Source organism: Aethalodelphis obliquidens, unplaced genomic scaffold (assembly GCF_003676395.1).
Source record: "Aethalodelphis obliquidens isolate GAN/ISIS:26980383/991018 unplaced genomic scaffold, ASM367639v1 scaffold69, whole genome shotgun sequence".
Lineage (NCBI taxonomy): Eukaryota > Metazoa > Chordata > Mammalia > Artiodactyla > Delphinidae > Aethalodelphis > Aethalodelphis obliquidens.
In genome coordinates, this window is record NW_020838013.1 from 5,149,724 (window position 1) to 5,176,597 (window position 26,874).

The following is a 26,874-nucleotide window of genomic DNA, read 5'->3' on the forward strand; positions in this document are numbered from 1 at the left end:
AAGAAGGCCACCGTGGCCAGAGCCGGGTGAGGGAGAGGAAGAAGAGTGCATAAGGAGGTTGGGGAGACAAAGGGAGAGATGTAGCCAGATCAGGCCCTGTAGGTGCCATAACGCCTTTTGGCTTATATTCTAACTGGTATGGGAGCCATAGCAGGTTCTTGAGCAGAGTAGGGATGTGAGCTGACTTGTTTTGACAGACTCACTGGCTGCTGTGAGTTTAGGTTGAAGGAGGTCAAAGCTGGAAGTGGGAGACGCACTGGGGTGAGATGTGACCCAAACCGGGGTGGTGATATTGGAGGTATAAGAAGTGTTAAGAGTCTGCCTCTATTTTGAAAGTAGAGCCAATAGGATGTGCAGCTGCTGTTGGGCATAGGGTGTGAGAAAGGAATCGGAAAGGATTTTGCTACAGAAACCCCTAAATGGCTTCCCATTGACTTGGGATAAATTCTTGACTCCTTTTCCAGGTCTGATATGCACCGGCCCCAGCTGGCTTCCCTGACTACTCCATCTGCCCATGCCACTCCTTGGTGGTAGCTCAAACGTCCCTACCTCTCTAAGTAAGAATTTCCCCAGACATTGCAGCGCAACACGCTTCATGTTTTGGGGCCTTCCTTGGTCTGTTAATGGTGTTTTGGTTTGTTTGTTTTGGTTTTAAATTTATCTATCTTCTTTTTGTTTTTGTTTGTCTCCTTCCCTACAATATAAACGCCATGGGCCAGAAACATTCTGCCTGACCACTTGCTTTGTAAAGTTGTCATGAACACGTGAAGAATGCCTGCACCCATGTAGTACCGGCTTATTCATGTGAGTTGCCTATAGTTGTCTCAGCACCTGCAAGGTAAGCATTGTTCTCACTGTTCTATAAGGGAGGAAAGTCTGCCCAGAGAGGTTATATTTGGACCTACCCAAGGGCACACCTAGTTCTAGGAAGCCACAGAAGCAAAGTTTGAACTTGGGCCTATGGGTTCCAGAGCTTGTGCTGCCCCTTTCCAGGCCTTCCCGTGCTCTGAGGGTTCAGTGGCTGAACTTGATGCTTAGGTGGGCACGGCGGAGGGGGGGGATGGGTCGGGGGTGACCGGGCTTGTTGAATGATCAAAGGTGAGGTCTGCCATCCTAGAGGCCGCCTACAAGCATATTTGGAAGAACAACGTGTCTACCGCTCGGCCTTCGAGTACCATAATTAACGTCTAGGGTACACATTTAGTTTAAAAATAAAACCTCAACCCCCCACCCCGTCCCACCCCACTTCCCAGCCCGTGCAGCCCCCACCTGACTCCATCACCCGCCTCTGTCCCTGCCCTGCACCGACTCGCGGTCGCCCTCCCCAGTGTGAACAGGTGTCGCAGGGCCGCCCCCGACTGGACCCCGGCCGGGGTGGCTGCGGTCGCGGAAAAGCGCACGCACCTGGCTCGGGGCCCCTGGCTTCCAGCCCAGAAACTGCCTCACTGTGTGCTCTCGGGCAACCCCCTTCGCACGCTCCGCCCCCGTGCCTTAGTTTCCCCAACGGTCAAGCCCGGTCCCGGCAGCTCTACAGGTAACACACCTGCTTCCGGGACTTGATCGGCCCCCGGGCCCCGCGGGGTGCAAACCCGGCGCCCGACCCCGCGCCCCCGCGGAGCCCCGGCGGCCGGCCCCAGGGGGCCGGGGCCCCAGGCAGAGCCGCGGGGACCTCGTGCGGCGGCCGCCTCGCAGCGGGCCGGCTCCGGGGGGCGCCCGCTGGAGGGCGCGGCCGGCGCGTGGGGCGCGGGAGGACGGCGGCGGCGGCGGCGGCGGGGGGCGGAGACGCGGAGCGGCTTCCGCTCCCGCGCCTCCTGCCTCCTCCCCCGTCGTCCTGGTCCGCGGCGCCCGAGGGGGGAGGCGGCAGGCGCCCGGAGCCGCGCGAGGAGCCGCGGCCGCCGCGCCATGGAGCCCGAGTGAGCGCGGCGCGGGCCCGTCCGGCTCCGGACAACATGGAGGCGGCGCCGCCCCGGCCTCGGCCGCCGCCGCTGCTGCTGCTGCTCGCGCTCTGCTGCAGCCTGGCCCCCGCCGCGGGTAGGTGGGCGCGGGCCGGAGGGACAATGGCCCGGCCGCCCGGGCGGCTCGGCCGCCCCGCGGCCAAGTGCGCGGCGCCGCCTCGGAAGCGACTTTGGAAGTTGGGGGCGAGTTGGGGCGCGCGCCGCGGGTCCCCGCCGCCCCCCTGCCGCGCCCGCTGCCCGGGGGCTGCGCGCGGGCCCTTTGTCTAGCCCGCCCGAGCCCCTCCCGGGGAAGCCGGGTCCAGTCCCGCGTCCCTGGCCGGCGAGGAGGGCGCGCGGGCGGCGTCGACCCCGCCAGGTGCGGCGCGGGCGGGTCCTCACCTGCCCGGCCCCCGGGGCGCGCTCGGAAGTGCGCCCGCCCGAAGCCCGCCGGCCGAGGCCGTGCGGGGACCGGGGGGGACCCCGGCCCGCGGGCACGCACGGAGCGGGGACTTTCGGCCCGGAGGCAGGCCTTGCCGCCCTGTGTCGGGAACTCCTTCCCGACCCTGTTTCCGATGGCCGCGCGGCCGGCCTGCGAGCTCCGGGAACTGATTTAAATTGCAGAGAAAGTTCTGAACCGGGCGCCGGGCGGCCTGGCCTGTGGCGCTACCCCTTGCACCTGAGTTGCTGTCGGTTTCCAAACGGACTGACACCTGCCAGGTGCCCGGACGACCCGTCTGGCCGCTGGGGCCCCAAACAGTGACACCCGGCCGGTGTCCACCCCGGGCGCCGGCTGCGTGGGGCCGCCTCGGGGTGACGTGGTCCCAGCGCGCGGCGTGGGGCCTCAGCTGGACACCCAACCTTTGGGAGAGCGGGGACTGGAGACCTTTCTCTCCAACTTTTGGTGTGTCCCAAGGGGTGGAGTTGAGGTCAGGAGGACTCAGGAAACGAAGCGCCTTGTGAAAAGCTACACATGTTCTTTTAATTTGGAGATTGCCATGTGGTTTTTGAAGCAAGCCTCTCGCTACCTAAATCATTCTCTTCCGACGTGAGTGTTTTGTTTTTCTGGAGTGTGGCTGGCCAAGTGGACACGGGAGTGCGAGTCCTGTGCTCTCCAGGCTGCTGTTCTGCTGCGGGCAGTTGCGGGTGGGTGGGGGGCGGCTCCGGTCCCTTTGTCTGGGCCTTTTTAAGGCAAACAGCTGTCTCCCTGAATATTTCCAGTGTGGACACTGCAGGGAGGTGTCCTGGCCTGGCTCTGTGGTCACATTCCCAGCGCTGCGGCCCCTCCATTGAGGTTTGGGGAGCGGAGAGGGGGTAGTTTCCTCAAGTCCTCTCCCCTCCCAGCCCAAGCCCGGAGACTCTTGACCGTTTCACCCCAAATTTGCCTGTGTCTCGGGAGCGTGTTTACATTCTTGGCCCTGTCTGATACGAGCAAAACAAGGTGACGACAAAACAATGACAGTATCTGGGTAGTTCAGGCCAACCCTGCTCCTTCTCTTTCCGGAAATGCCTGGATCACGGAGGCAAAAGGGTTTTTTTTGGGAAGATGTTTGTTTTAAAGGTGGGGTTTCTCAGCCGGCTGCGTTGCTGTTCACTGTGTTGCAGTCTTGGATTTCCTGGACCTTTGGGGTGATGTTGCTGGGCTCCAGTGCCTGTCCTGCGGTTCGAGCCCCCAAGGAGAAGGAATCACATCTGTGGAGTTCAGTTGTGCAGGAGGCAGAAACAGACTCGATTATTTTAACGTTAGAAAGCATGTCGACGCGAGGTTTTTAGAGCACCGGCTGATGTGGAAATCTGGTCCTGAAATGGGACGAAAAGGAGGGATCTTGCTGCAGAACTCTTTTGACTGTTCTTGACATGTCATGTCCCTGATCTCTGTGTTAGATTTATGCCACAGTCCGGAGTGGAGCCAGTAAGTTGGTAGCTAATTATTTTTCCTGATTGCTTCCTGTTGCCATTTGAAGCGGTGAGCCCACGGAAATGCCTTTGTTCTAGTGGTCCCGGTGCTGGGAATGGCCTGCCCCAGCCCCACGGCTCAGGCCTCTCCCTTTTAGCCCCACAGAACTTGCTCCAGGACTGCCCCCTGGGTGGTTACTGCAGATGCTTACTGCCTGGCCCACGGGGAGGGCCCGGCAGGTGGGTACTGAGTTAACTAATTGCTGCGGAGAGTCCGCTGAGAGTTCCCCTAAAGGACCCTCTGCTTCCCAAAGCAGGGCCCACGTGCCTTGAACCCTCCCGTTCAGTTCCAAGAATTTACCCAGTGTGCCCACATGATCCAGCATTTGCTGTGGAGATCCCGTCATATTTGGAACCCGTTTAATTTCAGCTGCACTGTGTCACCGCTCAGGCATTTAGCAGAATTTGCACACGGGATGGGGGTGTGTGCAGTTAGGTGAGGACTCAGCGTGCCTTCCTGCCCCACAGCTTGGGCTTGCCAGGGCCGAGGGCGGGGGCTTTGGGGTCAGACCACTTGGGTCGAGAGGCTCAGTACCTGTTTGACTTGGGACACCTTACTTAGCTTCTTTGTATTCTGTGTCCTCACCTGGTCCCCCCACCCCCCAGCCAACATGGTCCGGAACGTTAAATGCTGCCTGGGAAACCCTTAGCACCATTCCTGGCCCGGGTGAGGAACCGGTGGTGGCAGAGCTGCAGTGCCTGTTGTGTAATGGGGTCCTTGATCTTTCTGCCTGGAAGGTCTAGAAGCTATTATCACACAGTCCGGATTTTTCTACTGTGTGGGACCTTGGACCTCTAGCCCGCTGTCTCACTTGTTTATCGCTGCAGCACTGGGTGAGGGTTCTTGTGGTGGTTAACAGTGTGGGCAGAGCCTCGCTTGTCGGGGGAGCTTGGGCAGCTGACTCCACCTTTGTGTACCCTAGTTTTCTTTTCTGTAAAATGGGTATAACAATACTTCCTCCCAATAGTTCAGTGAGTTGACGCGTGCCTGTATCAGGTCTTATTATTGTTGCTGCTACTCTTGGTGCCTGGTGAAGCCCTGGGGAGAGGATGGGACGGAATGGCAGAGGAGGCCCGGGCCTTCGCTGTCGGGGTGTCCGGTTGATGGAAAGGCAAACAGAAGCTGACTGTGCAGCTCTGGGAGAGGTGGGCTCAGTCCCAGAGCCCTGTCCTCGAGAACTGGCGGGTCTCTGCTGAAAGAGGCCGGATCGCGCTGCAGAGTCTGGACATGGTCCAGAGAGCGATGGAAGCTTCCGGAGACTTTAATTGGAGGAGGGGGATAGGAAACGCAGGGGAAACGTGTTGAATTGATTTTTTTTTTTTTTAAATTGAGGTGAAAATCACGTAACATAAAATGAACCATTTTAAAGTATACCATTCAGTGGCATGGAGTACGTTCACAACGCTGTGAAAGTTCCCCTTCTGTCAAGATAAAAACATTTCCATCACCCCAGAGTAAAACCCTGTACCCACTAAACCATAACTTCAACGACTTCCCATCCGCCGATCCCACGAATCGGGGTCTCTGTGGACTTGCGTGTTCCGGACGCTTCGTGTACAGGGAGTCATAGGCTGTGGACAGGGAGTCATAGGCTGTGCTGCCTTCTGCGTCTGGCTTATCGAGCGGGATGCTTTCGAGGTGCGTCCACGCTGTAGCACTTGTCACTGCTCCGCTCCTTTCACGGCTGAACAGCCTTCCGTCACGTGGAGAGAGCACATTTGCTCATCCGTCCACCTGCTGATGGGTTGACCTTGCTTGAGTACTTCTCCCAGTGGGCACGGGATGGGAGCCGGTTGTCCTTGCGGGGTTTGGACAGTGGAGGCTGTTTAAAGCTGGGCCGGGGACGTGAGCAAATTAGCTTCAGAGCTGGGAGAGCCGGGCCAGGGGACAAGCTAAGGGCCCAGGGCTGGCCTCTGGCAGGGGAGGGGCGCTGGGAGGTGGACTTAATGCCATGTTCATAATTACAGAAGCCCTGGGAGGAACTGGACATCTGCGGTTTAGGAGGCCTCTGGGCTGGTCACTTACCACGCTCTCAGAATGGGGAGCCTCTGACGGAAGCAGGGGGCCACGTGCAGCCCCTTCCCCTGCTGGGCCTGGGACACATTTGTGCAGGAAGCAGTGACCTCTCTGCTCTGCAGGCATCCTGGTGACAGAGTGGTTCCAAGCGCTGCTGACAGCTGTGGGCGGCAGAGGCACAAAGAGCCGGCCCCCTGGGCCCACCCGCCGCTGCGGGCTGCTCTCTGCTTTCTCTTCAGCTCAGGAAGTGGTGGTCTGCTAACTCTTGGCCTCAGTTTCCTCATCCACAAAATGGGGACGATGGCGTGTACCTTGCAGGGTGCTGGCTGGGGTTCAGTGAGGAGGAAGCTGAGGCGGGCCATCATGGGAAGGACGTGGTGGCAGGGGGAGTCCTGCCCTAGGCGGCCGTTTCCTTTTAAAAGAGTCCGAGGGTCAGAGTCCCAGACCCCATCTTCCAGTGGGGGACTGGGAGAGGGGAGGGGTGTTGTGGGCGTGTTGACCTCAGGCTCCAGCAGTGGTGGCAGCTGCCTGGGGCTGGAACCTCAGGGTCTGATCGTATCTGTGCCCAGGGTCACATGTCCGCTGTCCTCTGTCCCCCTGACTCAGGATCTCTTTTGCCCAGGACCTTGGGAAGTTGTCCTGGTGACATCGCCTGTGAGCCCTTTTGCAGGGCTGGGAGATACTGTACTTGCTGGGTATTTTCTTATTTTCTTGGTTGGTATTTGATTCAATGTAGATTTTTTTCAGTGCTTTCAGTTTGCCTGCATGTAGTTTTTCTAGTGGTTAAACTGAAGCCAGGAGGTGCCTCATCTGCCCACCCCCGGGCCCCACTGCCCTTTCTCTGCTGGGCCTGGGCCGTGTGGCTTCCCCGAAGGCCCAGCCGGCTCCACCCTTACCCCTCTGGGACCCTGCACTCTCAGGTCTGGAGTGTGGCCTCCTGAGGCTGTGGCAGGCCCCAGCTCTGCCATCCCGGCCTGCTTTTTCCCACCCTTAAGTATACAATTTAAGAGCGGCATTAATTACAGTCACAATGTTGTGTGACTGTCACCACCATCTGTTTCCAAACAAAATTTTTAGCACCCCAAACAGAAACCGTATCCATTAAGCAGTCACTCCCCAGTTCTCACTCTACCCCCAGCCGCTGGTAACCTCTGTTCTTCTCTTCTGTGTCTGTGAATTTGCCTTTTCTAGGTATCTCATATTTGTGGACTCACATGATGTTTATCCTTTCGTGTGTGGCTTATTTTAATACTTTGTTTATCCATTCACCTGTTGCTGAACACGTGGGTTGTTTCCACCTTTGGCTATTGTGAAATGCCACCGTGAACACGGGTGTGCAGGCATCTGTATGAGTCCCTGCTTTCACTTTCGGGGGATATACCCAGAAAAGTGAAATTGCTGGATCACACGGCCATTCTGTGTTTAATTTTTGAGGAACGTGAAACTGTCTTCCATAGCAGCTGCACCATTTTACATCCCCGTCAGCAACACACAAGGGTTCCAGGTTCTCCCCATCCTGGCCAGCGCTGGTTATCTTCCCTCTGTTCGGTCCTCACCAGCCTAGCAGGTGTGAAGTGGTGCCGCACTGTGGTTTTGACTTGCAGTTTCCTGGTGGCTTATGATGTTGAGCATCTTCACACGTGCTTGTTGGCCACTTTCTTTTACAAATATGTGTATTTTAAAATGCAAGACCTACATGAATACCTATAAACAGCTTAGACCCTTAACTGCGTGGTACCTCTTTCTGGGAAGACCAGTGTCCTGGTCAGAGATGACCACACCTTCAGCACGTAGTTTAGCGTGTTATTTTTGTTTTGAACGTGTACTCGTATTTTTAAAAGCTAAGTAGTACTTTGTAGGACGGGCACACCGTATTTCATGGCTTTTACCTGGTTGCGGAGCACTTAAGTTTTTCCAGGCTTTAATTGCTATTACAGGGCGTGACACAGTGAATAACGTTGCATATGCATCTGTGCACGTGCATACAAGCATTTTTGTAGGATACCTTCCTTGTCAAAGAGTATGTTCATTTATACAATATTTTTTTAAATGAGTTAAGATCATGTGTTCTTTTATTTATTTGTTTGTTTTTTGGCTGTGTTGGGTCTTCGTTGCTGTGTGTGGGCTTTCTCTAGTTGCGGCGAGCGGGGCCTACTCTTCGTTGTGGTGCGTGGGCTTCTCATTGCGGTGGCTTCTCTTGTTGCGGAGCACGGGCTCTAGGCGCATGGGCTTCAGTAGTTGTGGCATGTGGACTCAGTAGTTGTGGCTCACGGGCTTAGTTGCTCTGCGGCATGTGGGATCTTCCTGGACCATGGCTCAAACCCATGTCCTCTGCGTTGGCAGACGGATTCTTAACCACTGCGCCACCAGGGAAGTCCCATTTATACAATTTTAAAGATACTGACAAATTCCTCCAAAAAGGCTGCACCAATTTATACCCTACCAGGCATCTCTGAGGGTACATACTTTTCCTTCTCCTTTCGGTGCTGGGAATCACCAGATTCTATTTTTAAAAATCAATTTGGTTAAAAATTATGACACATTTTGGTTTGCACTTCCCTTCATTACTGGCTTATGTGCAAATTGCCTACTCTTATCCTTGGCCCATTTTCCTGTTGAGTTGCTTATCCTTTTCTTATTGATTTGTAGGAACTTTTTATTTGGTGTGGACATTCATTCTTTATTATATTTGTTCCAGATTTTTCTTCTGATCTATAGCTAGTCCTTCATCCTTGTTTCTGGTGGTTTATTATGACGAAGACATTAGAAAGTTTCATGTAACAAAACTCAAGTCTTTTCTCTTATGGGTTCTGGGTTCCATGCCTTGTTTCTCTACCCCGAGACTATAAATACATCTTCCTTTATTTTCTTCCAAGACTGTTATTATTTTGTTGTTTTATATTCAGACATTATTCTGTTTTTTCGGTTGGGAGGAGGAATATGGTATGAGGTAGGGATCTGAACTGTCCCCCCTGTAAGTGGATAGGGAGTTGATGGCATGGCCTGTCCTGTCCTCATTCATTTAAAATGCCACTCTTTAACTTGCAGTGTCCGCAGGTGCTTGGCTCCTTATTCTGGAACCTTCTGTCCTGCTCTCTTGACCTGTGGCTGTCTTTCTGTACCAGCCTGCTGCTGTGTTAATTTCCATAGCATCATAGTATATTTTGAGGTCGACTGTGCAATTACCCCTTCGTCGCTCTTCTCGAAAAACTGTGTTGACTCTTCTTGTGCATTTATTCTTTGGGGATAAACTTCAGAGTCAGCCTGTGAGGTTCTGTCCTTTGATCCGGGGACAGTAAACGGTGACATTCAACAGGTGTCGGAGGGCTGGACTTCAGAAGTGGCCTCTGACCAGGCAGGCTGGTCTCCGTGAAGGAAATCCACCTGTGGCTGCCGCGGAGCTGGCCTTCGCATTTTGGGTGCCTCCTGGCATGTGGCGTGTGCTTCAGAGGCGGTGTGTACGCTGGATTGCCTGGGACGCGCCTGCTCCCTGGCTCACGCCAGCGTCTGCTCAGGAAACAGGCTCTAGTGCAGCTAATCCCGGCGCTTGCCCAGAGGCAAATATAATTACTGCGTGAATGATGGCTCCCCTCCCCTCGTTCATTCCAGAGCAAAGTGTGAGCAACTTTAATAATTTCTTCCCTGGGCTGTACCCTCTATTAACCCAGATGGGGAGGCGGTACCTGCCTAGGTAGGTCCCCAAAACTCTCAGGAAATTGCTCAGTGGGCATTAAAGGTCACCTGAGTGCATGGCCCCGGCCCGGACACTTGAGCCCCGGGGGCCTGGGTGCTTTCCAGACTTGCCGTGCGCGGACAGCTGCCACCTGGGACTCCGCCCTGGAAGGAGCAGGCGTTGTCCACGATGGGAGCTGAGGGGATGTCCTCCCCGCAAGCCGGTTGTAGGTCAAGGTGTGTTCTCCAGCTGGCCTTTGTGGGGGAAGCCGTTTCTCTGAACTTTCCCCAGAGTGAGCTTGGTTCCCCGAAGGAGACTGAATGCGGGGAACCGGGGTGCGGCAGGCGTCCGTCTTAGCCCCGCTGGATTCCTCTTTACTCAGGCCGGAAGCGGGGAGCACTCTGATGACCGTCCGTCCTCTGCTGTCCAGATTCAGGCCTGTCTCCGTTCCCTCCCACACCCAGACCCCCTGGCTCTGAGGCTTCCCCCTGGGGCCTCCACAGTACCCCATGGAGGACTCGATTCCAGGTGGAGGATTACACCAACTTCTAGCTGGTCTCTGCTTTCTAGAACCTTCCCCGTGCCCGTTTATCTTTCACTCTGGCCAGATTAATTTTTCTCAAACTAGTTTCATCATATCCTTCCCTTTCTAAGAAACACTACACTGGTTTCGTGGTGTCCAGAGTTGGAACTTTTTGGCCCAGTATTCCATGCTGCCACTGAGGATGTGCCTCTGCTGTCCGGGGTGAGCACTTTTCCAGGCAGATCCATCTCCTTGGAGTCCAGAACTTTTCATGGTCCACCCAGCCTGAGAGGGCCTGGGGGACGGATAGTCTTCATCTTCGTCCTTCTGCCTCTGGCCTGGTGTTTGGTGTGTAGTGGACGCTCAGCGTAGCTGCCCTGAGGATTCCTGAGGCCTTGTCTGTCCAGGGAGCGGATAGTTCCCATCCTTACTTCCTCCGGCCCCTGAATCTACAGCGTTGCAAGCTCCCGCCTGCATCCCAAACTCCAGCCTGGCTTTGTTTCCCAGATTGTGAAACAGCTGTCCTGCTACATGACAAAAGGCTTCTGGGGCCAAGTGTGGGACCCCCCCTCCCCCCTCTAGAGCCCATATTTCTGAGGTCTGGATTCTAAGATGGCCTGCAGCAAATAAAGCTGGCCTTTATTCTCCTTCAGGAAACCCAGTGCATCCTAAACGCACTGGACTGCGATGTCCTGTGTCCACGTGACACCTCCCCACCTTCCGCAGCCCGGACTGAGACGTGACAGTGGGGCCTGGCGCCTGCATCCTTCACCCGTCATTTTTATCGTCTTTCAAAAAACTGTAGAACATTTTCAGTCACGCAACACACGTAGAAATAGTGGTACAAGAATTTTTATGCTAAAAAAGGTTTCTGTGCTTTTGAGTTACAACTAGACAGTAGGTAGCTGAGTGACGATATTGTTGATGAACTTTCAGGAGTTTAAGCATTAAGAGGGCATTGCCCTGGGACCTCCCTGCCGGTCCAGTGGTTAAGACTCTGCGCTTCCGCTGCAGGGGGCACGGTTTCGATCCCTGGTCGGGGAACTAAGATCCTGCAAGCTGCGCAGCGCATCCAAAAAAAAAAAAATTGTTTTTTACGAGAACGTTGCCCCTTCAGGGTCGCGCCCTTGAGCATCGGAAGCTTGTTCCAGTCGCGTTGTCACTGCCCGGGTCTCTGCATGAGTTTACTCAGCCCTGGTTGACTCTCGGGGCCCGTGCTGTACTGGGGGTGGGCAGCTCCCGAGCCCGGCCGCCGTGGGCCTCCCGCTGCTGCCCTCCCTTTCAAGAGGCCCATTACACCGCTCGTGGCCACCGCAGCCTGGGTCCTTGCCTGGCTCCCTGCTGTAGCTCGTAGGCTGCCCAGAACCCACGAACTGCTGACCGCTTGCTCTGGGTGCCGCCGGGGGGTGGTCTGTGCCGGCTTTCACGGCGTCGTCAGTGTCGGCAGAGTTCTCTCTGAGTGGAGTGTCAGCTCACGGGGCTGAGATGCTGGCTGTCTAGCTCTGCCGGGGCGGGGCTGGGGGCGGTCCAGGGGACCCGTGCGTGTGCCCCTGCCACGAGAGCAGGGTCCTCGTCACCATGGTGCAGGCGGTGATCTGCCCTCGAGGCAGCCCACCCTGCACCTCCTTTCAGAAGGCACTGGAGCAGTGAACGGTTCAAGATGTACAGAGGATTGCCCAGAGCCGAAGAGCAGTTTCCATCCTTTTGGCTACCAGGTCTAGCTTTTTAAAACTTTTCCCTTTATTTTGAAGGAGTTTATCCTTCCAAGGAAAGTACATTTGTGAAGTAGTAACCTTTTCTCCGTATTGATCCCAGACACTCACGATCACCAAGCCGGGCTGCTGGGGCTTGCAAGGTTTCCATCAGCCTCTCGCCGGGGAGTTTCCATTTGGCTTTTCAGCCGTGAAAGTGCCTCTTGGGGCCAGCACACCGCGTGGCCCCTTGGGCTGTGGGCCCGGACTGGGAATAACTGATTTGGAGGATGAAGCGGGATCTGCTCCAGGATCCAGGAAGGTCGGGCTGCAAGGTGGGCCCTGGGCTTCAGGCAGCCCCCTTGCTCTGCTCCACCCACGAGGATCCCAGAAGATGCACTCAGAGCACCTGCCAGGCGAGCCTTTCTCCCCCGGCCTCCTGTGTCTTAACATCACCGGCCTTTCTGGAGCTTCTTGTCTAGGTACCCAGTGCCCCGCCCTGCCAGGATGGAAGGTGGCTGAAGGTGGGACCCTACCCCCCACACCGCCCCCCAGCCCTGGATGCCTAGAGGGTCGTGTTAGGGACTTTGGACCTGTGAAGAGAGAGTTCTCCAGAAACTCTGGGGGTGTAATCACTAGTCTGATCTTACTGCAGTAAGGTTTAAGGTCTCTGGATGGCTGGGATCTCAGGGGATGCTGTATTTTCAGTGGGGAACTGGACAGGGTTAGGGTTTTTCCGGACTTCCCTAGCTGGTGTCAGCAGAGCAGGGTGGTGACGCAGATGGGGGGTGCCCAGTTAGGAACGCGTTCCGATCTGTGAGTGGTGAGGGACACCAAGGGACACATTTGGTCCAAGTGTGCCCTGCCCACTCTTTGTAGATGTGAAGAGGACAGGTGGGCCTCGTCTGCCCCTGCCTACCCGTAGCACCTAAGGCCAGCTTGGTCCCTAGTGGACACTCGGGAAGGTCACCCCACCGTGGCACATGTGGCGTGATGTGTTGTCCCCTCCAGCAGCTGTGTCCAGTGCTGGCCTCCGAGCAGACCCGCTGTCTCAGGCACCCCTGGACAGAGGACACACTGAGCTCCCGGCCTGCTTCCCTGTCGTTCCCCCCCACCTTCGGTTTGCTGTGAACAGCTGAGGGAGCTGCTGGAGGAATCCCAGCCGCGAGCCTGGGGGCCCTGGGGGCTGCCCGGCCAGCCTCCCCGGCCTGGAATCCCAGGGCACAGCAGGCCCCTCCCACCTGTTCTGGCTCGGTTCACATTGCTGGCTCGCTCCCAGCTCTGCAGCCTCGAACGAGTGAGCTACCCCTCTGGCCTCAGTTTCCCCACCTGTTGGGGTGTGTGTGGGGGTAATCGTAATGCTACCACATAGACACACCTGAGGATGCAAAGAGGTGAGGCCAGCGCCCGTGGGCCCTCAGTAGTTATTAGCTATTAGGGTTACTACGGCAATCATAATTGTTATTCTCTGGGGCGAGGGCCCTCAGGGGATTCTGGAATCAGGTTCAACTCCAGCTGAAAGGTGGCTTGGTGGGAACCGTCTCAGCTCGGCCCACTCAGTCCACCTCTGATGAGAAGGTGAGTGTTGAGTTGCGTTCATTGCCCCGCGTGGCCTGATGGCTCCAGTCCTGGACTTGCTTCCTTGCCGAGGTCAATACGGCATTTATTTTGGAGCTGGAAGCCTGGTAGGGTGGGTGCCGGGAGCCCTGGGGCTGCGGCCGCAGATACAGGTATCTGAGGGCAGCGTCTCTCCTGGAACCTGTGCTCTGTTAGAGGCGTGGCCAGGAGGGTGCGGCCAGGAGCTCAACCCCTGCCTCTCCCTCCTCAGAGGATGTTGTCGGAGACCCTGCTTCCTTCTTGCCTGAGCCAGCCTGACCGACCCTCGGGGTCTCCTCTCTCATCGGCTGACCAGCATCCCCCCCCCCCACCCCCCCCCCGGGGCTCCCCTCCCCCCCGCCCGCCCGCCCCCCCCCCCCCCCAGCCCCCCAGCATCTCTGGCCTGCCCACCCCCGCTTCCTACCCCGTCACCTTCCCCGCTGAAGGCGGACGAGGCAGCCCAGGTGCTGGCTCTTCACCCTCAAACTGAGGTCCCTACTCCTTGTGGCTCCCCTCTCAGCGCCCTTTACCTTCAGGGTGGAGCCGCTGCTCCTGTGCGGCCCTGAGCCCCCCGCCCTCCCTCCGTACCTGCCCTCTGCACCTGCTCAGGTGGGACCGGCCTCCTCCTTGACCTGGGAGGCTCCCGGCTCTCCTGACTCTGCTGTTGCCTCTGGCCCAGGAGTAATTTAAGCCTCTGGCCCGTGTGCCCGGCACAGAACCAGGCCCCTGGGAGCCGGATGAGCACAGGCAGGCAGGGGCTCCGTCCTCATGGCTGGCCCAGGCCAGCGGTGACTGTACCGGTGAGGGCTGTGAAGGGCCTTCCTTCCCGCGCCTGCTCCCCGGAGGTGCCACCTGGACCCCGTCTTCCTCTGGATCGGTCTCCTTTGCGAGAAAGCACGGAGGCCTCTCTCCCTGAAATGTTTACCTTCTGGAGGGCTATTGCTCCACTCCTCCGACCAGCTCTAGAGGCAGGGAGGTCAGCCTCATCTCCGTGGTCACTGATGAAGCTGAGGGGCAACATGAGTTTGTGGAGTGACCCAGTGATGGGACGCGCCCCCTTCCTCCACCCCCAGACTCAAGGCTTCATCATGCAGGAGACACGTAGCTCCACGCTTAGAACCCCTGAGGCCCCCCCAGAGCCCGGGTGGTCCTTGTGAGGAGGGTTCCCGGGGTGGGGGGGAGGGAGCGTGGACTTGGGCTCTTGGGTTGTTGGGTGGCTACAGATGGGTGCACAGGAACGATCGTCTTCCCTGCCCACCCCGGCAGGTGGGAACCAGGGGTGGGAGCCCCAGAGAGAAGCAGGAGGCACTGTCGGCCACCAGCCTGTTCGGGCTCGCCCTCCGGAGCAGTGTCCCGCTCTCTGGGCCCTGCTCCCTCTGCCTGAGAAGGAGGGGCAAGGAGCATCGGGCTGCAGCACGCATCTGTGCTGCCCGAGGACAGAGGGGCTGTCCTGGGACACATGAGGGGACCCAGACAGAGGCCGAGGGGCCGCGATCCTCCTGGGACGGTCACGGCAGTGCCTCAGGGGGCGGTCTCCCCCTGTCTGGATGCTGCCCCGGTGTCTAGCCCTTTTGCAGAGAGTCCTGGGGTCATTCGATGGCCCCATGAGGTAAAACGAACGGATTTCAAGTGTGGAAAGAACCTGAGCGCTTTGATCTCTCGTCATTGATTGGCTGAGCGTGACTTTGGTCACCTTGTGCCTCACTCTCCTGGTCCATAAAATGGGGTGATGGCAGCCCCACCTCCTATGAGGACCAGGTGACATCAGGTGTGACTGACTCACATGCTGTGGTCAGATGTGGGGAAGTGAGAGGCATCCAGGCCCAGGGACTGAGCGAGGGGCTGGGGGAGGGGAGGAGGGGGCTCCTCCAGGTTTTCTCTTTGGTGAAACCTGCTCCGTCTTTGCCTACCTGTCTGCAGGGTCCCCAGCGTGCTGCACGAGCTCAGCTGGGGCCCCGCGAAACCCTAATCGTGGGCTTCTTCACGTTCTTATGAACCTCCAGACCTGATGCCCAGCTTGGTTCCAGAAATAATCAGTGTGCTGGTCCTCGGCACTGGACTTCACAGGCAGCCCGCAAACTCACATCAATATGTGGAATTGAAAACTGACAGCTCCTCAGAGAATGTCAGCGTCCTGAGCGGCTTCAGCTGGGGCCGGGGGCAAGAGGTTTGAGTTTTCTTCTATCTGATGGTTTTCGTCTGTCCCCTTCTGTCTGTGGGACTAGGTGTCTTGAGCCCGAGGTCCTGTTGGCTCCTGGGGGAGTCTCTGGGTCCTGGCACCCAAGTGGCGGCTTTTTTCCTGGAGCAGAAGATCATTGGAAAACAGGGCCTCCCCATTTTGCCCCAAAAGAAGGAGATTTTGTGAATGATGGTCAACTTGGCACGTCCTTATTATCATTATTTTTTTGCTACACTTAAAGAAAAGCTGGTACAAAGGTATGTTTGTTTCTGAAGCGTGTTTCCTTTCCCAGATGTTCTTTTCTGCTGATTCCAAAATGCATTCTGAGCTCACCTCTCCAGTTTCCTCTCTGCGGGGCAGAACAATGAGGTCTCTGTAACCACACGGGGAACACGCCGCCTTCCTTGCCAGTGGGCATGGGGGGAGGTGGGACGATCCCACCTTCCCCCACCTCGGTGGAAATGACCAGTCCGTGCCAGCCTGGTGAGAGGCCCTGGCTGACTGCCGGAGGCCGGGCGGTCTGCTTGCCTGTGGGGGGGGATTTGAGGGTTGGGACTTAGAGGCACAGCAGCCTGCACCTTTGTCCCCAGTCCTTGAGTTAACCGCGTGGCCTTCGCGCTAAATTCTTGTGTCTGCATTGCGTTTGCGGACCCTGGGACTTGGTACTGTCTCTCTTACCAGGCGTCGATCCGGCCCCTTTCCTCTTCTTTTTGTCTTGTATCCAATACCAGTCCTGTGCCAAGGGCAGGTCTCCAGGACACAGTGCAGATGCAGAGTTGGCTGGAGAGCCAGGTAGAACCAGGTGGGGCGTCACCATGAGCCCAGGGGGTTCAGGCCCTCCTCCGCTGCTTGGCCTCTCGCTTCGTTACTGGAGACACGGGGTGTGTGTGCTCCTTGGGGGAGCTGTGAACCACACGGAGGCATGTGCGCGCTCACACACACACACGTGTGCGCACACACGGTGCCCTTAGAAGTTCCTCCTTGCTTGATTCCCGGGGCAGCTAAGTGACCCTGAAAGCTTGCACTTAGGGCAGTTCTGATGCTGATCTCCATTAAGAACGACCCCTATGGATCACTTTATTTGAGGCCTGCATTTAACGAAAATCTTTATCTTTTGGTCGATACATCCTGCCTTCGAACACCCGAGATAGACATCTCTAGACGTGATAGATCAAAATAGCTCACATTTATTGGAAACTCAGTGCACCAGGCAGGTTCTGAGATGTTCATCGATTGACTCATTGAATCCTTCCGGCCTCTGTGGGGGCGGGATGCCATCAGACCCCATCACACAGGTGAGGAAGCTGAGGCCAGGAGGGCCTGGGGAGCTCTCAGGGTCATACAGGGACTGCAGTGGGCAGACTGAGGCTCCAGTGCCCACCTCGTCATTGCTGTTTGGACTGGCTGACGAGCCACAGTGCATTTAAACAAGCGTGGTGCTGACGAGGAAACGGACCTGGAGGGGGCAGTGCCGTGAGAACCCCTCTCCGGGGTGGCCCGCCTCCTGTACAAACCTGGGGTGCCCCCTGGGGCCTGTTTAGGTTGGGGCCTCGGGCCTTCGGCTGAAAGCCACTGACTTGCCTTCTGCCAGAATGGACAGGCGTTGTCATCCTCCAGGGCCCGAGTCAGTCCCCATCCCAAGACCTGTCTCTCCATCTTTGCCGTGGCCTTGGGCCGCTCCCGGGAGCCTGGCAGGCCAGGAGCCATGGAACCGAAATGGTATGTAATCAGAATGCTATATTTTGTCGAAAATAAGAATGTTAGGAATGGGCTGGTTTCTGGCAAGTCAAACTGGGACTCTGAAATACATATTTTTCCTGCTCTGCCCTGAACCTTCTAATTAGTGAGAACGCACATGGGCAGACATAAATCAAATGTCATACTCCCTAAAAACTTGTCCTAGGTATCACTGAGTGGGTAACATCCCGCCGTTGCTGAATTAGGGCTTGCAGAGTGAGTGCATGTGTGGGGGTGTGTGTTGGGGTGTTTGTGGGTGCAGGGGAGGGAGGGAGGGACAGAGGTGCCTGAGGTGAGCCCTCACCACCTGTTTCCTTCCCTCTCAGACCCCTGGGCCTCTGCTTCCAGCCCCCCCAGCCCTATCTGCACCTGCACAGCCACTGCAGGGGAATATATATATTTGCCCAATTAAAACATAATTATGGGGGAAATGGCTTTCATGGAGAAGTGCTTTCCCTTGCAGGAAAACCTCCGCTGTGCAGTGTTGCGTAGACCCCGGCTTCCACCACTGATGGGCTACAGTAATGGACTCGGTTTTGGGGAAGGCCATCTGTCTCCGCTGACTGGCCCTGGCGTGGGATGTGTCCTCCCCTCACTGGTGTTCGGACTGGACTCCAAACAGTAGTTGTGAACCAGCTCTGGGTGGCCTGTGGGCCGGATGCGAACACTCGGCCTGGGGGTCCCAGTCAGTTGGGTCACCGGTTCTGTGCTGCGTTGGTCGTGGAGGGTGGACCGATGCCTTGGAGACTGTTGGGTCGTCTGTGTCCCGGGTGGTGTGTTGTAAGCGATTTCCTCGTAACCAGATGGAGGAAGCCTCCCCACCTAGGCTGGCAGCCACCGGCCACAGCCGGAGGGGCTCCTCGTGGCAACTGCACGTGTGGGGTGAGTGAGGCCCCCCCCAGGGAGCCCCGGATCTCGGTGGCCATCAGCCTCCTTGTCCGTGAAAGGCGGGGGAGGCAACTGCGGGGTGGAAAGTGAGCGTGCGGAGCTGAGATCACCAACATCCTAGGACCCCAGGTTTTTCAGAACGTATCCCCTGGGCCAAGGGTAGAAACTACTTGTGATCAGATACATCTGGGGAGTCCTGGGGCTTAGGAAGTGAACTAGGTTTCTCACTGCGGGACTTCTCAGAGCCTTGAGACTGGTGGTCACGTGCCCCTGTGTCCCCCTCTGCCTAGGCAGCCTTGACAGGTTGGGGAGAGAGGGTGCTGACTGTCCTGCGAGCTGGGTTGTGCCCAGAGTGACACACGGCATCGCCGGCACTGCTTTTCACGGTCACCCTCGCTTTGGGGTGGCTTCTTCAAGCTGTCACCTCTGCATGGCGGCCCTCTCTCTCTCCGAGGACCGTGTGGGATGACCCAGCGTCCTGCTTGAGTCTTAAGGTCAGAGTAAGCTCCCGGCCGTTCTCATCGAGGGATTTTGTGTGAGGAACATAAATGTTCCTGGAGGTACTTGTTGTTGCTTTGGGGCTTTGTCCCCTCACACAGATTTAGTCTGGAGTCCATAGGGTTTTGGGGCAGGGGAGGTGGTGGAGGGAGAAGCCCGGCGCAGGATCGGGGCTCCACCCCCACCCCTACCAACTGCATGCTGTGTGGCCTTGCTATGTGACCTTGGTGACCCCTGTGCTTTGGACACCTTATCTGCTAAAAAAGGTAGATAAGCTAGCTCCTCCCTCAGCAGGGGGTCATGAGGGTAAGTTGGGCAAAGGTAGAGGGTGGGGACCACACAGTAGGCATTTCTTCCTCTGCCTGGCCCCCTTGAGTCTGTGGTCCCCCGTGGGTGTTGGGCTGGGGGCTGGGCGCTGGTGGTTACCACTTGCAAGGTGGGGGGCTCGGTGACAATCTGATATCATCCCTGGGGTGACCCTGGGCTGGGGGTGACCCTTTGCTGGGTGGGAATTAGGGCCACACGGTCATTCCTGGAACGGGCCAGGTCAGCTGGGTCGGGACCCTCAGGGTAGCCCTTGGGGGCGGTTGGCTGCCCTGACTGACACCCAGGGGTCCCTCTGCAGGCACTGGGCCTGGATCAGGTTCTGACCCTTTGTCCCCCAGATCTTCCAGTAGCTACCAAGCCCAGGCTCTTCCCAGAACGGAGGTTCGGTCCTGTCCTCAGCATGGCCAGTGTGCCCTCCTGCCTGCCCTGGGGCCTGACTGGCCCCGTGTCAGGGCCATAGCCCCCCGTGCAGGGGACAGCCCCCCAGCCCATCTCCCTGTTTCCTGAAGCCCGGGAGGCCCGCGTCCTAAGGTTCTTTGTGCTCTAAGGTGTCGGAAACAAATGACCTCATTTTCTTTTTATCTTTTGCAGCTGAGTTCTTCTTTCCTGCTCCACCCCGCCCCCCCAAACCTGCCCCCCGACCGTTTCCTGTTCACCTGCTTCCCTGACCTTTGAAATGTGGTCCCTGCTTCCCTGACCTTTGAAATGTGGACCCTGCTCGGGAAGCTTGCCGGGGGCCTCTGGGTTAATTACCACCTTCCTATAGGTTGAGTGCGCGCGTGTGCGTGTGTGCGTGCGTGCGTGTGTGTGTGTATGTATGTATGTATTAGAGAGACTGGGATGGGGGCTGGGGAACATCAGAAATGGGGGTGACTGAGCTGGAAGGGAGAGGATTGTCTCCAAGCTGAGTTGGGAGCCTGGGCCTGGCTGAGGGTCGGGGCGGTCGGGGGGAACGTGCGGACGGGGGTGGGGTGGGGTGGGGAGGCAGGTGGGGAGGCACTGGGAGCCGGGCAAGTGTGGGCTGAGTGCGGGGAGCAGGGTGAGACCACATGGCTGGGCTGGGACGGGGGTGGGTGGTGGCCTTTGTCCCGCACCCAGCCATGTGCACAGACCTTAGGAAAGCAGGTTGGTGAATCCACAGCTCACCTGTCAGCCCGGGTCGAGCGTAGGACTTCCAGTGTTCCGGAAGTTTCCTCGAGCTCCTTCCCAGCCCTCACCCGTGTGCCCGGCCCCGGGAGCCACGTTCTAGTTGTGTCTGTTCCGAACGCCCCCACCCCTGTGGTCGTGATAAAAGCTCTTTATAACCCGAGCAGCCTTGGTTTGGGGAAAGGCAGGCTGTCCTTCCGAATGGTTTACCGTTGTCTGCCCGTCGTGGCGACATCTGCTACAGATTCGGAGCGAAATCTGGCGTTTCTTCATTACTTGTATGCGAATGGCAGCAACTCAATCAATCGATCATCATCAAGACAGCGCCTGGAGACTTCCCGGGTGGCGCAGTGGTTAAGACTCCGCGCTCCCAGTATAGGGGGCCCGGGTTCCATCCCTGGTCAGGAAACTAGATCCCACATGTATGCCGCAACTAAGAGCCCGCGGTCCGCAGCTAAAGAGCCCACGTACTGCAACGAAGATCCCGCACACGAAAGATCCCACGTGCCACGACTGAGACCCCGTGCAGCCGAATGAATGAATGAATGAATGAGTAAATTTTAAAAAAAGCACCTGGAATGGGAAGGGTGGACCACCGCCCCTTTGGCAGCCAGCCCTGTTCTGCATGGGGCTGTGTGGGTGACACCCCCATCCCTGCCCTGGGGAGTGGGGTGTGGCCCGCCTGGTGAGGGTACACACAACACCCTCGGGGAAGCGGGGCAGGCTGGGAGGGCTCCCGGAGGACCCAGGCTTTCATCTGGCCCAGGCATAGCCACCAGGGAGGGTTTGGTGGGAGTGGGGGCGGTGAAAGGCTTGGGGGTGGAGAGGGTGGGGTCCGTGCAGGGGAGCCTGGGCGCCTGAGGCCATGGTGGGGGGACAGAGAGAGGAATTTGGGGATATTCCCTGGCTCAGTGGGTTCTGAGATGGCTGGGTGGGGGCTGTGATAACTCAGCGGAGGTGGAAACTGGGGAGTAGAATCATTCCCGGGCGTTCGGAGATGTTATCAGAGATTCATCACTCGGGCTCAACCCTTTCAGGCCTACAAGTTTGAGTTTGCTGAGCTTTCCGTAAAAGGCAGAACATCTGTTCAGTTAAAGGAAACCCAAGATTTTATTATTGTTGTAAATGTCAAGTCTGTCCTTTGGAACATTTAGACCACTGCAGGATGGTGTCACCAAAAAGAGCCCATCTCAGTTGGGTCGAAGCCTGAGATCAAACACGGGGTTCTGTGGCCGGAATTGTGGTCGCTGTAGCTGCACGAGGGCTGCCGTGGCCGCTGCCCCCGCTGTGAGAGCAGCACAGGTGGCGAGGGCCTCCCGGGAGCTGAGGGCAGGGACGGAAGTGTGGGGCGGGGGGCCCTCGGCTTCGAGGAACTTCCCACATTAAAGTGAGCTTGGATTTTTAGTATTGCTTCTCCCTTAATTACGAAAGTTCCGTGAGACACCGAGGTGTGATTTTGCTGAGATGCTACTAATGGTACAGCAGGGACTATTTCCAGCCATTTTAAGGTCTCCGAGCCTCATTCTGGGCCAAGCCGCGTGTGGTTCTGTTATCGCGCTTGGAGGGGAGGGACGGAGCTTTTCTGTGCTCGGAGCTGGGGAGGCTCGTTCGCTTGCACTTTGGGGGACCGCACAGGTTTCTCCTTGGTTCCCATCGTTTTAGCCAGATCAGTGCTTTTCACCCCTTCCCTCTTAGAGGGGACGTGGAGCTTTCCCGCCTGGGGAATGGGGGGGCTTTGTCCCCATCCCAACCCAAGTGTCTTTGAAGTTTCCTGTTTTATCGTAAGATTCACGGGAACTTGGCAGTCTCTCTCTGTTACAGTCATGCTAGTTTCATTTTTTTTTTTAATGCTTTGAATTTTATTTGAAGCACCTGGGGGTATATTGAGGAAATAATGTGCCAGAATGTATGCCAAAAAAAAAACAAAAAACAAAATTTCACGGGGACGCTAAAGAAGACCTAAATAAATGGTCGTGGATAGGAAGACAATATCGTAGAAATGTCAGTTTTCCCTCCATGATGTAGAGATTCAGCACGGTTCCCAGGAGTGCACTTCCCTTCCCTTCCCGGTGCAGAAATGTTGGTGCCTCGCATTTGAGGATGTGAGGTCATGGTGGGGTGCCACGTAGAGGTGCGGCTGGTGACATGGGCTGGGGGAGGTTGGTGCAGGGGAGGCCAGCAGAGCTTATGGGAGTGGTTGGGAGTTGGTGATACTGAGCAGGTAAGTAAATATATTGACAATCACAAAAGCCACGTTTCCACTTTGGAGAGCGTACTGACAAACGTAGAAAGAGGGGAGACTAGAAAGTACCCCGAGGAAAGGTTTAACATTGCAAGGACAGCCATGAAGTCATGAATTTTTACCACGTGTACACACACACACACAGAGAAATAGAGAAATGTTATGGGTGTGTGTGTAGGAATGTGCGTACATACACATACAGTGGGTTTTCGTTATTCACAGTAGTTCTGGTGTATAAAGCCACTGCAAACACTGAATGAGTGAATTCTGAACCACTGGTCCTGGGGGAGATACAGGCTTGGGTTCCCCCCAAGAGCTTCTGGTCACATTTTCATCTGCCGATCGACACGCAGCCTTGTTGGACGTGTGTTTCTGTTTAAAGTCACCTGATTTAATAGGTATTGTTGGTTCATTCACACTGACCCATGACCAGTAATGCTGTAAGCTCATCTATCACCCATTTCCTCTGTGCGTACACCACGCTGCAGCCACCCTGCACACCAACGGCCCCTCAGCCCTGTGCCTGGGGCCGTTTTCAACAGTGAAATCACCCACAGAAAGCACAGAAAATGCCAACGATGTGGCACTAACGACTGGAGAGGACGCGCGTTTACAGTGTGAGCTGAGACGGCAGGGCAGAGCTCGCCTCTGCCACCCTGGCTGGGGGCTGGCATATCAGGTGACTGTTTTTCCGCCTCTCTCTGTGCATGTGCACGTCCAGGAATGATCGGAAAGCCTCTGGGCATCGATGGGGTTATAAATAAATCTGAGCCAGTGGGCGACTCTCCAGGCTGGCATCTGTGAATAAGGAGGAGGGACCGTGTGTATGTTCCCCAGCTCCGTCTGCTGAGAAGGCCCAGAAGCAGTGAGCACACCCAGCACCCAGGTCTTGGCTTCTAAGGATCACTCTCCACTCAAAGGAAGCAGAGCTTCTCGAGAAAGGGCCGATTCTCCAGCTGAGGCAGGGAGAGATACACGTGAGCCTGGAGCATGTCACTGTCCCAGAAAGAAAGTAAAGAGATCCTCAAGCGATGGTGGGGACGTGTCAGGGGGACCCAAGAGCCAATGCAAAGGGACTCTCACCGTCCAAACGTAGGAAACATTTGAACATCAAAGTAAATGGGAATATTAGATCTTAACCCATTTCACGAAATAGGTATAGATGAGTCTACACTGGCTTCAATTAGTGAATACATAGTACATAGTAGACATGCTTTAATGACCAGCCAACGTGTAAAATAAAAAATCCTGAATGAAGGCTGTAGCTGTAGTTCTGAGCCATTCTTTTTTTTTTTTTTTTTTTTTTTTTTTTTGCGGTATGCGGGCCTCTCACTGTTGTGGCCTCTCCCGCCGCGGAGCACAGGCTCCGGACGCGCAGGCTCAGCGGCCATGGCTCACGGGCCCAGCCGCTCCGCGGCATGTGGGATCTTCCCAAACTGGGGCACGAACCCGCATCCCCTGCATTGGCAGGCGGACTCTCAACCACTGCGCCACCAGGGAAGCCCTGAGCCATTCTTTTTAGTAGCTTATAATCTACAGTATTACTAGACCATCAGGTTTTATTTATGTTATTATTTTGAATAGTGTTAAAATACACATAACTTAAAATTTACCCTCTTAGCCATTTTAAAGTGTCCAGTTCGGTAGCATGAAGGATATTCATGTGTTGTACAACCACCACCCCCATCCATCTCCCCCCATAATTGAATAAACTAGTAAACCCAGGCTTTCACCACCACAGACAACAGTGTCGTGAGCATCATCGTCTGTCTCTCTGTCCTGCCAGCTAAGCTCTGACATTTTTGCTTTTTTCATATCGTAAAAACTTTAAAAGCCATGCCATGAAAAATCCCAACACGGATTTTATGGAACTTGGGGAGCTGGTTGTAAAATGTGTAAGGGGATGTAGTGGACCCAGGGCAGCCGGGACTTTCTAAAGGACATGAATTAGGAGGGACTGCCCCTTCCGGCAGTCAGGGCTGGTTAAAAAGCCTGCTCAGCACGTGGTGTGGTGCAGGGCTGGGCAAGTAGAGAACAGAGGGCACGTGGAAGCAGACGCGGGCACAGCTGGAGGAGGAGCTCCTGCCCCTGGGGATGCAGGTGTGAGCAAGTGCGAAGGAGGGGTGGCGAGTGCCCAGTTGGAGAAGCCCAAGCTAGAAGCCACCCAGAGCCGTTAGGCGTCAGGAAAGTTACTGTGGGTAGAATTCATTGCCTTGAGCACATAGCTGCATCTCGGGGTCGGACCTCTGCATGCTAGGCATTCGCTCAGTCTCGTTCATGTCTCCCTCCTCCAGGGAGCCCGCTAGCTTCACCAGACAGTTTGTTCTCCTCCAGGCACCTCCTGTCCATGTCACTCATCTGCCTTTTCTTCCTGCTTAGGTGGTTAACCGCATGTGTGCGTGTGTGTATAATGTGTGTCCTGCCCAACTGCGCTGTAGGCTCCCTGAATGTACCCCACGTTGTCTTCCACTTCTTGGCCTTCCCCGTGGGGCTGGTGTGGGACGAAGGACCATTGCTGACCCATAACCCATAGTTTGCCTCCAGCCTGCTCCAATGAGCAATGTAACGCTTGGTGAATATCAATAAGGCATGTACTAAAAACGTTGCTTATTTTGGTGTAGTAGCAGAGGATTGGGTTACAGTGAGTTGGGTTGTGTTTAGTGTAACCATGTGAACAGTGTAAAATACAGGCTATTGGAATGCAAGCCCAGACATCTGCTATGAATTCTATATATAAATACTGGCTATGCTTACATGGGTTAAAATGGGGTTGTTGGCACTGGGATCTTCAGACTCCTGATTCCACTGTGGTAGGGACTGCACGTTAATCACGGGTCCTGGTACCCGGGCCAGGACGGGGAAGAGTGGCCTTTTTCTGACACCGATGGGCCGAGGATGCTGGGAACGGCATACCTACCCTAGAAATAGGTGGGAGTGGTCTATCCCCGTCCCCTGGCAGGGAAACACGGAGAACCCACAGAGCTCTGTGGGTGTTCTGAGGGCCATGCCAAGAAGGGGCTGCGTGAATCCAGGGTCACAGAAAGGGTCATCCCTGCCTGAGTCAGCCAGTTGGGAAGCCAGGATGAGGGAAGAAGGTCACGGGGGGAATTCAGTGGGCTTGGGGTACAATGGTGCCTTGAGAAAGTATCTATTGAGGTAAAATGTATGCAACGTAAAATGAACCATTTTAAAGTGAATAATCCATTGGCCTTTAGTGCATTCACAATGTTGGGTAGCCACCACGATCTAGTTCCAGAACATTCCATTGCCCCTATAGGAAACCCTGTCCCCATTGAGCGGTTTTGCCTCATCCCCCACCCCCACCCCCAGCCCCCGGCCACTATTAATCTGTGTGTCTGTCTTTGTGGGTTTGCCTGTTTGGGGCATTTCATGTGGCTGGAATCCTGTGCTGTGTGGCCTTTTGTGTCTGTCTTCTTCTGGAGCACCGTGTTTTCAGGGCTCGTCCATGTTGTAGCCTGTGTCGGTCCTTCACGGCTTTTTACGGCTGAATTATATTTCATTGTATGGATAGAGCACGTTTTGTTTATCCATTTGTCCATGGATGGACATATGGGCTACCTCTGCCTTTGGGCGACTGTGAATCATGCTGCTGTGACCATGCATGGACAAGTATTTATTTGAGTCCTCTTAGTTCTCTTGGGTACACACCTGGGAGTGGAATTGCTGGGTCACGTGGTAGCTCATGGGTAACTTTTTAAAAAGTTAATTATTTTTGGCTGCGTTGGGTCTGTCTTGCTGCGCACGGGCTTTCTCTAGTTGTGGTGAGCAGCGGCTACTCTTCGTTGTGGTGCACGGGCTTCTCATTGTGTTGGCTTCTCTCGGTGCGGAGCGCGGGCTTTAGGCCGCGGGCTCAGTAGTTGTGGCTCACGGGCTCAGTAGTTGTGGCTCACGGGCTCAGTAGTTGTGGCGCACAGGCTCTAGAGCTCAGGCTTACTAGTTGTGGCGCATGGGCTTAGTTGCTCCGCAGCGTGCGGGATCTTCCCAGACCAGGGATTGAACCCGTGTTCTCTGCATCGGCAGGCGGATTCTTAACCACTGCGCCACCAGGGAAGCCCCTCGACAGGTAACTTTTTGAGGACCTGCCGGGTGCTCTGCACTGCAGCCCCACAGCAGCCAGCGGCACCTTTTAAGTCGTTACCATTTCCTGCTGGATGGATGAGGAAACAGGCTCAGAGCAGAGATAAAAAGTCTGGCCCCAAATCTCGCAGCTGGAGGCCAGGCTGGGGTTTGAATGAGAGTCTGAGCTGACGTGCTTTCCTGTGTAGCAGGACCGGCCCGGGACTGGATGAAAGAAACTCTTAATGAACTACAAGCACAGGTGCTGCCCCGGCTGGTGTTCACTGAGTGCCTGAAATGTGCTGCTACTGGGCTGAGGCTTTGTATGAATTGCTCTGTTGAAGCCTCACAGTCTCTGAGGTGGGGGTGCAGTGAGGACCCCCATCTCACAGG

General features: G+C 56.1%; 1 protein-coding gene across 8 annotated transcripts in view; it reads left to right on the forward strand.

Moving 5' to 3' along the window:
* Positions 1-1,840: 1,840 nt before the first annotated feature.
* Positions 1,841-26,874, forward strand: part of LRP5 (LDL receptor related protein 5) — a 109,050-nt gene continuing 84,016 nt past the window's right edge. For all 8 annotated transcript variants that reach the window (XR_003429518.1, XR_003429516.1, XR_003429517.1 and 5 more), the window contains exon 1: positions 1,841-2,031. Coding sequence is in view for 5 of the 8 variants with exons in the window: in XM_027090822.1 (XP_026946623.1) it covers positions 1,950-2,031 (82 nt within the window). In the remaining 3 variants the exon portion in view is untranslated. The remainder of the gene's footprint in view (positions 2,032-26,874) is intronic.